The following is a 14,444-nucleotide window of genomic DNA, read 5'->3' on the forward strand; positions in this document are numbered from 1 at the left end:
CTGCTGAGGTTTAGGGAGGGTCTGGCAGCTGGGAAACAGTTCTCACTGGTTTACACAGGGATGACGGAGTCTGGGGAACTGGTTTGTGGCAGCTTGGACTGCCATTGGCAGTAGCTCTGCTGGGACACTGGGGTTTAGCTGGTGGAGGTGTTGGAAGTTTTGGCAGTTCTTTGGGAAAAGAAGTCTAGGCACAAAGGGCCACCTCACCTCACTTGCCTGTTCTAGCTATAATAGGGAGACTGAGGGCCCAGTAGGGAAAGGAGGGAGCCATCCAAGGTCACCCAGGAAGAAGGAGGCTCACACCTACTAGAATGTGTCTCATCCAGCACACCTGCCATCCTGTGTCCCACCTCTTCTGAGTTCAACCAGTCCACCGCAGGCCCAGGATGCCTCCTGGTTCTGTGGCTTCATCCCACCATCCTTTTGGTTACCAGGCTTCCTGGAGAGATGCAGAGATAGATACCACTGTTTCTATCCTTCCCTGAATGTTAGGGCACTTTTCCTTCTATCACACCCAGCTTTGCCTTGAATACTTCTGTGGACAGGGAGCTCATTACCACATAATGTCCCTTGCCCACCCTCTCCACTGGCCAGGAGAAAGTTATTTCTTTAGTTGACCTGAGCCCTGGTCCCAGAAGGAAGCCAAGAGGCTCAAATCAGATGGAGGCTTGTCTCTCTCTAATGTCAAGGAAGGTAATAGATGCACAGGTGGACAGGAATGATGTATGGGCCCAGGTTCTTTCCATCTTGTTGCTCCTTTGGTTCCCTAGGGATGGAGACTGGCTATCTCCAGTGTCTGCAGATGCACAAGGGAAACAGCTGCCTTACTCAGACTGTGGCAGAAGTTGTTCAGCATCTCCCCTACTTTGCTTTCTATTGTTATGATAGATGCACCTTGGGGCCCCTGGGGGAGGTGTTTACTTCATCTTAAAGGTTATATAGCCCATCATTGAGCTAAAGCGGGAATAGAAGGCAGGAGCTTGAAGCAGACGCCACAGAGGATGGCTCCTCACTACCTTGTTCTCTGGCCCTTGCTTAGTTAGCTTTTCTATATATCTCAGACGCACCTGCATGAAGATGGCAGAGCCTGCAGTGGGCTGAGCCCTTCCAAATCACTTATTAAGACAATTCCTCACAGATGTGACCACAGGCCAATCTGATCTGGCTAATCCCCCAACTGAGACTCCTTCCAATGACTCCAGGTTGATAACTGACCCTAACTAGGCCACCATCCCTCCCTTGGATTTAATTAACAAGATTTACCATAGAGCCTGCTCAGCTGCAAGAGAGGCTGGGAAGCATTGTTCTTAACTTGGCAGCCATGTGCCCAGTGTAACAGGGACAGAGTCAGGGAGGTAGTCTGTGGCCCTCCATGCTGCCCGGCCCCACCTCCTCTCTTCTAGGTCATACGTCCCTGGCCCAACCCAATGGGTGTGCCTCCTCTTCAGAGCAGAAAGACTCCCAAGGGAAACGAGGCAGTTCCAGATGGAGATGGCATTTCTCCCAACCCAGTCTCTTTCTACCCCTGCCCCAGGCTCCCTGTCACTGCCACTGAGGGAGACCTCAAAACCTGTCAAGGCAGGGCAGAACCAAGGGTGTGGCAAGCGTCCTCACGCCTCTAGTCCCAGGTCACTGACAGCTGGGGCAACCCACTGGGCTGCAGGACAGGTCTGAACTCTGGTAGGTAGGGGGGGCTCACATTGCCTATGGGAGCTGATGCTGTCACCTGGCTGGGCCCCTAGGGAAGGGTCCTTGATGGCTCTGTGGCCAGGAAATGGGAAGACCCCAGATGTGCTTCATCAGTCTTAGCTGGGCTGGGGGACACGAGTGACAGCCAGAGTGACCAGAGCAGAGAAAGACTGGTCAGATGGAGGCCTCCGGACAGAGGGGGATGGGCAGGTAAGCAGGAATGGACAGGATGGGCATCTCTGGGACCAGGGACTTGTGTTTCCCATGTGTAAGCCCACTGTGTGTCTCAGCTGCTTGCCAACCAAGGCCCCTCTGTGACACTGTTTCCTCTCAGTCCCAGTCTCCTCCTCCAGGCCACTATTCTAACATGCTGAGCGGGTTCTCTTTCAAAATATCAGGGGTTGAACCTCTGAAAGATTTCCCTTGGAGGTTGCTTTGAGAGCCTATGATTGTATCATACATCCAAAGAACTATTTAAGGCATGGATAGATTTAGGAGGTGACAAGGCTTCTATAGGGGAGGTGCTTAAAGATGGGGGGTTGCATCTAGGTAACACTGTGAGGAAGAGGGATGCTCCAGGTAATGGTTCATAGGAACAAAGATGTGGTGTGGGGAATTCTGTGTGGGACGTGGGGTCTGGGGACCTTGAGAGAGGCAGCTTTGGAAAGGTGGGCCCTGTACCCAGTTAGGGGTACCCTGGGTTGGGGGCCCTAATGGAGTTCTGTGCTGGGCAGCACCTCTGGGGGGAAAAGGCCCTGGAAGAGGTAGTGCTGACTCCCCAAATCTTCTGGTCTCTCCCCAGCACTGGCCACCAAACAGACCTACGTCACTTACACCAACCATGCAATCTAGCCGGGCTGCGGACAAAGCCAAGCAGGCTGAAGAGCCACAACCTCTGAGGATGGTGCATCCGGCCAGGGCCATTCCCGAGGGCCCTGCTGATGTCTGCCTGCTTCGTGGGCATCCACGAATGTGGCTTGGTGCTGAGGACAGTAGAATCCCCAGCCATCACTGCTGGGTGAGCCGTGGTGGGCAACCGGAGGAGGCTGAGTGGCTGGGGCAGCTCCAGGTTGCGCCACACAGGCCTTCCTTCCAGACCGATGTTGTGTCCTACTCCAAAGCACAGGGGCTCGGTCTCAAGAGCCCAGTCCTGGCTTTTTCTCCCTCCTTCTGCCTCCGTCTGTCTTGTTGGTGACCCAGTTGGTCCCCACCCTGTCTTTGCGTTTCTCTTCTGTCTGCTCTGCATGTGTTGTCTGTTTGGGCTCTCTACTCCCGTATTTTTCTTTCTGCTCCCGCCCTTCCCCACCATCTGCCCTGCTCCCTCCCCGCTGCTCCCTGAGTTGCCCCAACCCAACCACTGTCATTTTCTCTTCTGCACCACTCGACCTCATTTCCTTCCAGCCTCTCCCCCTCTTTGCTTCATCTACCAACTCTTTCACATCACAAAAGAGAAAAAAGGGGGGGTCAACCCCCCAAAAAAGCCCAAACAAAACTAATCTTGAGTGTGTCAAAGTGCTCGAAGTGCTGCGTCCTCCTGGTGGCCTGTGTGTCCCTGTGGCCTGCAGCCTGCTCGCCCACCCTACCCGTCTGCCATGTGTCCTGCCCGCCTGTCCGCCTTGCCCTTCCTGCCAACGACACGGAGTTCAGTGCCTGGGTGTTTGGTGATGGTCTCTGATGTGTAGCATGACTGTTTTTATACCGAGAACATTTCTAATAAAGATAAACACATGGTTTTGCACCCGGCCTGCGTGTCCACTGCGGGCCCCGTGCTTAGCCACCGCTGGTGGCCAGAGGTCAGCAGGGGCAGAAGGACTGTGAACTCCAGAAGGCTGCTGGGAGCGGGGCTCTGTGAGGGCTTTAGACTTGGACTGCCGGCATCTCAAACGAAGTGAGCAGGACACTGCAGAGTGTTGCAGTGCCTCAGGGGGTTGGAGAGATGGAGTGGTGGTTAAATATATCTTACAGAAGACCCAAGTTTGGGTCCCAGCATCCACATCAGCATAGATCCAGGGGATCACCTGCTCTCTCTGGGCTAACCTGGGCACACACCTATACACACACACACACACACACAAAATTTAAAAATCTTTAAAGAAACCTGCACCTCTCCAGGCAAGGGCGTCTCTTGCAGAATTTGGCTCAGGATACCAGGGTCCCCAGTCCAGTCCTGATTTCCTATCTTCAGGTGCTAGGGTGCCTGGGACCCATGTGTTGGCACATGGCACTGTAGGGGTATGACTCCTTGTGGTCTGTGTGTCTGTCTCTCTTGCGCACCCTACTCACCAGCAAGAACGATGCTGCAACAGGATCTTTCTGCACACATTTATTGGGAGAGCTTGATTGCAGAGGCGAAGAGACCCCAAGCCCAGAACTGGTGCTGCTTATATAGGCCTAGGAGAGGCGTGTCTCACACCCGGATTGGTTGTGCTTGGGTTATGCTTTTCACCTCATTTGCATGCCTACATCTGATTGGTTAACTTCTCTCTCATCTGATTGGTTAACTTCTCTCTCATCTGATTGGTTAACTTGTCTCTCATCTGATTGGTTAACTTTGGTTAATTCTCAAAACCTCATCTTGGCAAAAGAACTTTACTGCCTATGTATGCGTGGTGGCCAGCGAAAGCCAGCGCCACCCTGCAACGGCACATGTGGCTTCCCACATGTCTCCTCTTTTGTGTGCTCAGGTGCCTCGCTACCTCATATGCATCTGTCCTAGCCAGTGACAAGTGTGTGTGGCAGGCATGCAAGTGTGTTTTGCTACTAGCTGGCTCCCTTGACAGGTTGGGAGGTAGGCAGGGGGCATGGCTAAGAGGTTGGGCTCTGCCAGGAGCTGGCAATGGGATCTGACCCTGGTTCTTGGCACTGTCCCTCCCCCAATTCTTCCACCCAACAGTTAATGACAGGGCTGTGGGCATCATAGCCAAAGGGACAGAGGGGCCCTGGGCAGGGATGCAGATGACATCACTGGGTGGTATCAGGTGTTGAGGTCCCCTGAGCCCCCTGAGCCAGCCCTTACTCCTGGGGGCCAGCTCTGCTCAGCCCTTCGCATCACCAGGTTTCACCACTGAGTGGTACCCAGGATGTGTGAGGAAGGGAGAAGAGGACTGGCTGCCTGGTGGGATGGTCCCACAACTGCTCAGATTAGGTTTTGGCCAGGCCTGTGCTACAAGTAGGCTCACTCAGGCAAAGCCAGAGTACCAGATCACAGACTTCTGGAAGCTTCCAGGTGAATAGGTATATGGGGTGAAGGATTAACTTCAGAGGAGAAAGGCACCCTCAGGGGGATTCCCGCAGCACCCCCCCTTTCCTCTGGGGGATTCCTGCAGCACCCAGCCTTGCCCCTCCTCAGCTCTGAGGCTCGAGGCTTCCCAGGGAGAAGGCCTGGCCCAGAGCTATAATGCCACGCTTGGCAGCCCATTCCCACTGTGCATGGTGACATCATTTATGATCTAGTTTGGAATCACTCTGGAGCGGCTGAGGTCAGTCCCCAGCCTTCCTTCCCCTATGTGAGAGCTGAGAAAACCCAGCTGCCAGGGAGCCCTCAGAAAGCCACACTAACCCTGAAACATTGATTCCTGTGGGAAGGTGATAGTCACAGATTGTTAAGTAGGAAGCCTTGAGCTGGGTGGGTCTGAATCCCTGAACCAGAATGTGGGTACTGAAAAGTGGGGGCCTGTGGGCCCAAGGCTGGTATGAGTAACCCGAAAGTCAGGGCTGCCTGCAACATGGGAAAGTAGAGAAGGGTCCATACGCACTGCTGGAAGACAGGAGTGGCTAGAGCGCCGGTGTGAGCCACTTGGAGGTGAGGGAGGCTCTTCCTGGGCCAGCTGGCAGCTCCCATCCTATGTTATAAATTGAATTTTATGATAATTTCCTATTGCTGTATGGGGACTGGTATCTTGGGCCGCTTACACACTAGGCGTGCCCTCTACCCACCGAGCTTACCTCCAGTCTCCCTCTTGTTTTTATTTTCTGTTCTCAGACAGTCTTTCTCTACATTGAACTTTTTGATTCTGCTGCCCCAGCTTCTGGGGTAGCTAGAAAACAGGTGTGTATGCTCTCCCAGCCATACAGACAGGTCTGTACCCCCCCAACCCCCACCACACGGATAGATTTACACCCCCTAGCCACAGGGACAGGACTGTATTGCCCTTCCCCCTGCTCTCTGCCATACAGACAGGTCTGTACCCCTCCCCGCTCCAGCCACATTGTTCAGGTCTGTACCCCCCCAACCCCCACCACACGGACAGATCTACACCCCCTAGCCACAGGGACAGGTCTGTACTGCCCTTTCCCCCGCTCTCTGCCATACAGACGGGTCTGTAACCCCTAGCCACACGGATAGGTCTACACCCCCTAGCCACATGGACAAGTCTAGTCTACACCCCATTCCCTAGTTCATAAGGGACACTGAGTCACGCAGATAGGTGCTGGAGACACCCAGGCTTTTATATTTCAGTAGGACAGGACGATGGAATCCCTGTAGGGCTGGACTATTCTCCTGGGGTCTCAATTTTGAGGAGGTTAAATGGGTAAATCTACCCTAGCATCCTCTCCATCCTTGCTTATATGACACAGCCTAAGGCACTCTCAGGCCACAGACCTGCACTAGCCTGGGGAGGCTAAGTGGCTCTCAGAACAGCCCAGGGATGGCTGAGGCACTCGGGCCAGTCACGGACCTGGCCCTGGGGTCGGCAAAGCAAAGAGGAACCAGCAGTGCCCCCCTACAAGCTTGCCTATGGTTCACAGACAAGACAGTTGCTCCTGCCTGGGCCAGGGCCAAGAGCTGCCAGGTGACATGGACATACTAGTGACACCTCCCCCCTCCCTTTCAGGACCTGCTGAAGCCAGCTTTGGAATGCAGACCCCAATTAGCACTGTGCCAGCTGCCCCTGAACTACGTCTGCCCTCAGGACCACCAAGGAGCTGTGGAGCCCCAAGGAAGGAATCTGAAGGACCTGGACCCCTTTATAGTCTCATGAGGGTCTCAGAGCCCAGATGTCCACTGAGCGCCCGGGTAGTCTCAGGCTCCCTGGCTTCTGTCAGCCTCTCTGTAGTACCCTGGCCATGCCCCAAGCCTCAGCTCTGGGCCCAGAGCATCACCAGGCCTGTTCCCCAGACAGCTCTCCGTGCTGAACAGCACACGCGAGCCAGGATCTCACTTCATTTGGCAAGGGTAGCAATTAGCATCTAATGAGCCTTCTTGCTTTATTTTTAGGTAACCTCTGAGGCCCTGCCCGTGGAATTCAGCCCGCCATTGCTGGCACATAATTAAAGCATGTCACCATAATTTGCCTTTTTTCCCCCTTACAAAGCCATAATTATGTTTTTATTGCAAGTGAAGGGGGGAAAGCAGGGGAAAAGGAAACAAAGAGAGGCGGGGCCAGGGCAGGAACCCGGGCCAGGCTTCCTTAGCCAGAGCCTCCCTGCCTTCTGGGGGCCACTTCCCCTCAGCATCTCTGGGAACTCCCTCTAGCCCTGCCTGATGGCCCACCCAGGGGAGAGCAGAAACTGTGTCCGAAGGGATGATTCCTAAGTTGGGAGCAGGCACGAGGGAGCCCCTGCATCTTCTGCAGATGCTGGAAATTTTCCATAATAAAAAGTTAAATGAAACTCTGCTCCCAGGAAGGAGTCGGCTGGCTGCTTTCTGGGCTTGCCAGAGCAACATCTTTCCATCATTAATTAGTGCTCTGTGTGTGTGTGTGTGTGTGTGTGTGGTGTGTGGTGTGTGTGTGTGTGTGTATGTGTGTGAGGGGGAGGTAAATGTCCCTTCCTGATGGGAATGCCTGGAACCAGATGCTCCCAGCCCCCAGCCCCAAACAAAGTCTCAGGTGCCCCCCATTCACCTGAATCACTCTGAGCATCTGGCAACTGTGCTGGAGTCCAGCATGCAGACAGCAGCCATGATGGTGAGGGGCGGGAAACAGCTTATGCTTTCAAAGGGCTTTCCAGGGATGTCCCCCCCCTCCTCAGGGTTCCTCAGGGGTGGGGGTGGGGGATCTGGGGAAAGTGTGGACCAGCAGCACTAGCGCCCAGCTTCTTCCCAGCATGCACTGGGAATGAGGAGTCCGGAATTCCAGCTAAGGCTCTGCTACTGACTGCTGGGTGTCCTTGGACAAACTGCCTTCCTTTTCTGGTCCAGTTTCTTCCCCCTTAAGATGAGGAGGTGAGCTCTGAGCTCAAAGCTGAGTAAGCAGACAGAGATCCTACCCTGTGAAAAGGGGAGAAAGAGACGGAAGAGGTTTGGGGGGAGCAGTTACTATGGTAACTGTGCCCCTAATAAGGGGCAGGGGAGAGGCTGAACATACAAATGAGACCATTCTCTTCTCCTCCAGCTTTGGTGGATTGGCTGAAGCCTTTTTAGTGCGAGGGAGGGAGTCACGGAAGGGGGTGGAAGAAGGCCCAGAGGAGATCTGCCCAGGGTGATGCTTTGCCTGTCGTGGTGGAAGAAGACAGAGAACTTGAAGGCTGAGCTGGACCAGGCCGCCAAGCCCATCCACTGTCCATCACACACAGGAGTGAGAAGGGAGGCTCCCAGATTTTGTTTTCTAAGTTTTAATTTCCTTTTTGCATTCATTCATCTACCGTGGTTGTACATGTGCCATAGCATATGTGTGAGGGTCTACGGACAACTTGTGGGAGTTGCTCCTCCCACCATGTGGGTTCTGGGGAGTGAACCTAGGTCCTTTAGCTTAGTGGCAAGCCCCTTTACCTGATGAGCCATCTCAGCAGCCCCTCTGCTATCCTTTACTTCACTCTGTACAGAGCTCCTGAGTTGTGAATGGCAGTGTTTCCAAGGAGCACCCCCTCTGCTGCCATCCTTATCCCTCCTCTGTGTCATCTGTCCCGTGTTCCTCACCACTGGTGGTGTTCCTCTATTGTGGTACTCCCCTCCTCTAGTGTGGTGCTCCCCTCCTGTAGTGAAGTTCTTCTCTCTAGGACAGTGCTCCCCTCTTCTAGTGTGGTGTTCCTCTAGTGTGATGCTCCCCTCCTCTAGTGTGATGCTCCCCTCCTCTAGTGTGGTGCTCCCCTCTTCTAGTGTAGTGCTCCCCTCCTCTAGTGTGGTGCTCCCCTCCTCTAGTGTGGTGCTCCCCTCCTCTAGTGTGGTGCTCCCCTCCTCTAGTGTGGTGCACCCCTCCTCTAGTGTGGTGCTCCCCTCCTCTAGTGTGGTGCTCCCTTCTAGCGTGGTGCTCCCCTCTAGTTCTGAACAGTTTGGTAATATGCCATGGGGCAGCGTTCTTCATGTTGTTTGTGCTTGCTGGGTTTCTTAGACACTTTGCACATTTCTTGTGTGCACAGGCACATGTGTGGAGGTGAGGTGACAACTCTGTGGAGCTGTTTCTCCATCCTCCTTTATGTGGTTCTGGGGACCAGACTCGGGGTGCAGCTCCTTTACCTCATGAGTCATCTTGCCAGCCCAGTCTCTTGGGCTTTACTGCTGCCATTATACTTGGAAAGTCTGGGGCCGTTATCTCTTCAAATATGTTTTAGTGGCGTCTCTCACATCCTCCGTTCTAGAGACTTCTGTCACATCCGCAGACGATGATTGTCCCCCATGCCATGGGGTTTCTTTATTCTTTTAAAAAATCTTTTCTTTTTATGACTTTGTTTATTTGGGGGAATGTGCTTTTGAAAATGAGCAGACAACTTGTGCTTACGGTTGGCAGCAAGAACTTTACCTCAGAGCAATCCTGATAGCTTCCTCTTCTTGATTTTTTTTGTCTATCCTTCTATGTTTAGTCTGTCTGTCTACCTCCTATTTCCCATCTTCCTGTCTGTCTGTCTGCCTGTCTCTCAAACACAGTATCATTTAGCCCAGGCTGGACTACTACTGTGTAGTTCAGGCTGGACCTCCAACTCCTCATTCTCAGACACATATCACCACAACTGGTTCCTTTGTGGTTTCTGCTGTTGTCGTCAGGGTCATTTGTGTTAACTTTGGCTCCCCGGTCTGCTGCGGATCACACCTGGCACGTTAATAGCTTCAGCGTAGGAGCGTCCCCACTCCGGAGCTTAGTGGGTCCCTTTAATGTCCTCCATGGCTCTAGTTACAGATTCATCTCTGACCTTTTTGAGCACACGTGTGTGATGATCAGACCGTTGGGCTATTGTTGGCTACCTCTGCTGTCAGGTCGCTCCTGGCTGCTCTCTCTCTCATCACTGTCAAACCTTCCCCGCCTTTGTCTCCTGACGCCAGACTTGACCCCAGATCCAGACACGGCGGATGGCCTCCTACGGTACCAGGTATTTTTGTCTACAAAGAAGTCACCTGACTTTATGGGTATGCGCGGTTACTTGGAAACAGCCAGATTCTTTCAAGTCAGCTCCAGAAGATGCTGGGAGCAGCAGTCTGCCCAGGGTCCTGGGCAGCAGGCAGGGAGGCCAGGTCTGTTTGTTGTCCACTGTGTCCATGTGCTGGGGCAGTCTCTGGGGGCCCATGGGAGCTCCAGGTAGTGTCCTCATCTTTCGGGGCTCAGCTTCTTTCCATTCCCCTAGCCCCTCTCTGGATCCTTACCTAGTGCTCCCTCCCCCAGCCTTTGGTCTCACTGTGGCCTGGAGTTCCCCCGAGTTCTCCATGGGACCACTGTAAGCTCTGCAGCTTTGTCCCATCGCAGGCTGCCTGGTGTGAGCCTCTTACAGTCTCGGGAACTGTAGCTTCATGCATTTTATGTTCCTACTATTTAGTTATTTCAGAAGAGTAATCTAGTCCCTTGTTACAGATAGAACATGTGTTCAAATTCAGGGGTTCGAGGCCATTCTCTCCTAGGTAGTGAGTTTGAGACCAGCCTTACCTACATGAGACATATCTCAAAAAACTGGAACCAAGAGGCTAGAGTGACAGCTTGGTAGGTAAGAGCCCAGACTGCTCTTGCAGAGGACCTGAGTTCAGTTCCCAGGGCCGGCAGGTAACAAGGCCCTCTTCTGACTTCCCCAGGTAGCCCTGCAGTTATACACATGCACACACATATGAATAAATATCAAATAAATGTTTTAAAAAATCTTTTTAAAAAAGAAGGAATAGGTGCTGGAGAGCTGGAGCTGGTTAAGAGCACGGGCAGCTCTTCCAGAAGACCTAAGATCAATTCCCAGCAGCCACATGACAGCTCACAACCATCCACAACTCCAGTTCCATGGTATCTGGCCTCAGAGGGTACTAGGCACACATGTGGTGTACAGATACATGTGCAGCTAAAATATCCATACACATAAAATAATGAAATACTTTAAAATTTTTTTTTAAAAGAAGGTTTATTTCCACGTCCAAATTATGTGCGTATTTACTTAAAATGCCACATTTAAAGCACAAATAAGTCTGCTATGAGGATGGTTGGGTGCGTGAATTACTTTTCTTATTGCTCTGATAATATAAGCAGCTGTTTGAGTCGCTGCTCTACTGCTGTGAAGAGACACCTTGACCAAGGCAAGTCTTATGAAGAAAGCATTTCATTGGGAACTTGCTTACAGTATTAGAGGGTTAGTCCCTGACCATCATGACAGGAAGCAGCCAGGCACGGGTGCTGGAGCAGCTGAGAGCTTCACATCCTGACTCCCAGGCAGTAGCAGCACCAGAGAGAGAGAGAGACAGAGAGAGGTCGAGGTGGGTGGCAGGGGAGGAGGTGGGGTGATGCTGAGAGAGTCCGAGAGAGACTGGACTTGGTATGGGATTTTGAAACCTCAAAGTCCACCCTCAGAGATACATATCCTCCAACAAGGCCACACCTCCTAATCCTTCCCAAATCAGCTGGAACCAAGCCTTCCAACCGGGGGGCATTCTCATTCTAAGCACCACACTGACCAAAGCAATTTATGGAAAGAGGAGATTTTTTTTTCTGCCTTAGAGTTCAGGTGGAGAGGTCATGGAAGAGGAAGTGTGGGGCGGCTGGTCACATGGCACCCCAGAGGTGGAGGGGGTGTGGGTGACCTGTCACACTGCACCCCCATCAGGGAGAAGTGGCAGAAATGTTGCTGCTTACTCCACTCTCTTCTTTTCTGTCTGTATCTATTCAGAACCCGGCCCATGGGGTGGTGCTGCGCACATTCACAGGGGGTCTTCTCAGTTAAACGTCTCCAGAAGTGCTGTCACAGCTAAACTCAGAGATGGGTCTTCTAGGTAATTCCAAAGCCCACCCAGTTGGATAAAGGTAAATTATCATGCTAGACAAATCTGAAAAGGAACCAAGAGACTCAGAAACAAATATGATAATGCTGAAACTGAAAGCCCAGCCAAAGAGTTAAACTGCATATTAGATACAGCCAAAGAGACAGCTGGTGGACTGGAAAATAGATCTGAAGAAGTCATTAGCTGTAACAGAGCATACACAGAGAGCTAGAAGCTAGGGAGAAGTATGGGGTCAGAGAATGAGGAGTGCCAAGGAGACACCAAGAGATACCAAGATGTTTAATGATGTAGAGTGATAAGGAATTTCTCAGTGATGATGATGATGGTGATATGAACACTAAGGAGGCAGAGAGATTCTTACAGTAAATAAAAGAAACCCAGAGCAAAAATTATTACTGTGAACTATAGACCCCCCAAGAAGATGCTCGCTCTCTCTCTCCCTCCTTCCTTCTCCTTCTCCCCCTCCCCCTCTTCCCCCCTCTCTCTCTCACAGTTCACATGTACACACATGCCCTACAGTGTGTATGTAGAAGTCAGAGGACAACTAGTGGAGTCGATTCTCTTCCTTCACTATGAATCCCAGGGATTGAACTCAGATTGTTAGACTTAGCAGCAAACACCTCTTAGCCATTGAGCCATCTCACAGGCCCCCAAGAAGAGTATCTTAAAAGCACTTAGCGGTGGGGTGGGGGAAGGGGACTGTTGGGGAGTCAGACAAACCAGGCAGCAGGTCACACCTCAAAGGAAAGGGTTTAAGAAAAGGGTTTAAGTTCATCCTTGGCTTCTCAAGTCAGTGCACACAGGACACAGTCCCCACGTGCAGAGAAGAAACACTGCTGTGCCGCTCTGGGTACCAGAGTAGGCTCTGGAGGACAGAGGAAGCCTGAGTTCAAGCTCCAGGACCTTAGGTCTCTTGAAGCCTCTGCTGGTCAGGGACTCTGAAGGATGGTGGGGCTGCCTGCCTGACCCTCAAAGGCTCCAAGGAGAGGATAAGGGAAAAAGCTGTAGGGATTGGAAGGGAGTGGTGCATGGGGCAGGGGTGGGGGCAGGGGATGGGGAGGTGGAGAAGGGAACAGAGAAACAGAAAACCCAAGGCAATCCTTTACTTCTGGGTATGGACAGCATCTCTTGTCCCCAATACACACACACACACACACACACACACACACACACACACTCCCATGAGCACCCACACACATTCACACACACATACACACACAATCTCACACTCCCACGAGCACCCACACACATTCATATAGTCACACACACACACACACACACACAGAGTCATACACTCCCAGGAGCACACACTCACATTCAGCCTCTCTCTCTCTCTCTCTCTCTCTCTCTCTCTCTCTCTCTCTCTCTCTCTCACACACACACACACACACACACACACACTCCCATAAGCACCCACACACATACACACACTCCCACACCCCTTGAGCGCCCACACACATTCACATAGTCACACACACACTCACACACATACACACTCCTTAGTGACAATTTTGGAATTTTGGTTTCTTTCAGAACCACAGACCTATTATAAGAATGTGCTTTCATTTTAATCCCAGGAGTGGGGTATGGGGCAGCTCCGGACTGTTCGAGGCAGATGACAGTGATTTGCCTCGTGCTCTAACAGAGGCCTGGTTTTGCCAGCTGCAGATAGTTTCTGCAATTGTGTGACATTTAGAATTCTGGGAACTTTTCAGAGGGTAAATAAATGCTGGAGCCCCAAGAGGCAGGGTTGGTGGTGTTCAGGGTGTGTGTGTGAGGGGAGGAGGGTTGGTTGTGGTTTGTTAGTAGTCATGGTCAAAGAAGAAACAAGAGAAAATAAATTAGATTCCAGGCTCTCTCCCCCCACATCCCTCCTCTCCTATCTAGTGATGGGGGGGTGGGGTGTGAAACTGGGAGGGGGGAGAAAGGTGGGAGAAAGAACCCACAAAAATAGCTAAGACCAGCTACACACACACCGCACCGCCCTGTTCTCCATTTTTGCTACGAGTTTCTCACCAAACAAGCTCCATTAATCGTCTAATAACCGGATTAATTAAGGACGTTGAAAGTAAACAGCAAGAAGGTAATTTGCTCCTGATTACTGTGTAATTGCGGGAGGATGAGCTCATTTGCATATGCAAAGAAGGCTACAGACAGAGACAATGGAGGGAAGGCTGTCATCTGACCTCACCCCTGTAGAGGCTAGGCTAGCCTCAGCCTCCCTGGACAGCTGCAGAGGCCGCCTTCTCCTCAAGGCCGACAGTCAGCTCCTCCAGAAGGGGATCTCAAAATATGGACTGGAGAGTCTAGCCTTTGCAGCGTCTGGTTGGCCCCAGGCAACAGGTGTCCCAAACACGGGGTGATGCGTCACCAGGCCTGACTGCACTCCACGGACTAAATTCTTCTGCATCTCCACTTTGGAGCGGAGATGGGGGCTATTTCTCAAAGGTGTTCAGGCATTGCCAACTCCGGGACGCCTTCCAGAATAGTCCTGTCCCAGGAGCCCGCTTTCTTCTGGGTGGGAAATTTGCACATTTCTGTAGCAGAGCCATCCACAACTCCGCAGTGTGGCCTATTGACCCTCCTTGACCCCGCCCAAGGTGCTCTCAGGCTTGCGGTGGGTGTGTTGCCCAAG

The 14,444-nt window shown here is 52.3% G+C and overlaps 1 protein-coding gene across 1 annotated transcript in view; it reads left to right on the forward strand.

The window, feature by feature from the left end:
- The window catches only part of Grm4 (glutamate metabotropic receptor 4), an 84,482-nt gene extending 81,146 nt beyond the window's left edge, over positions 1 to 3,336 (forward strand). Inside the window, exon 11 of the mRNA XM_021186115.3 lies at positions 2,492 to 3,336. Within this exon, the coding sequence (XP_021041774.1) occupies positions 2,492 to 2,541 (50 nt within the window). The 3' untranslated portion in view covers positions 2,542 to 3,336. The remainder of the gene's footprint in view (positions 1 to 2,491) is intronic.
- Positions 3,337 to 14,444: the final 11,108 nt, after the last annotated feature.

The sequence above is a fragment of the Mus caroli genome, unplaced genomic scaffold, assembly GCF_978045245.1.
Source record: "Mus caroli unplaced genomic scaffold, Mus_caroli_1 scaffold_18, whole genome shotgun sequence".
Lineage (NCBI taxonomy): Eukaryota > Metazoa > Chordata > Mammalia > Rodentia > Muridae > Mus > Mus caroli.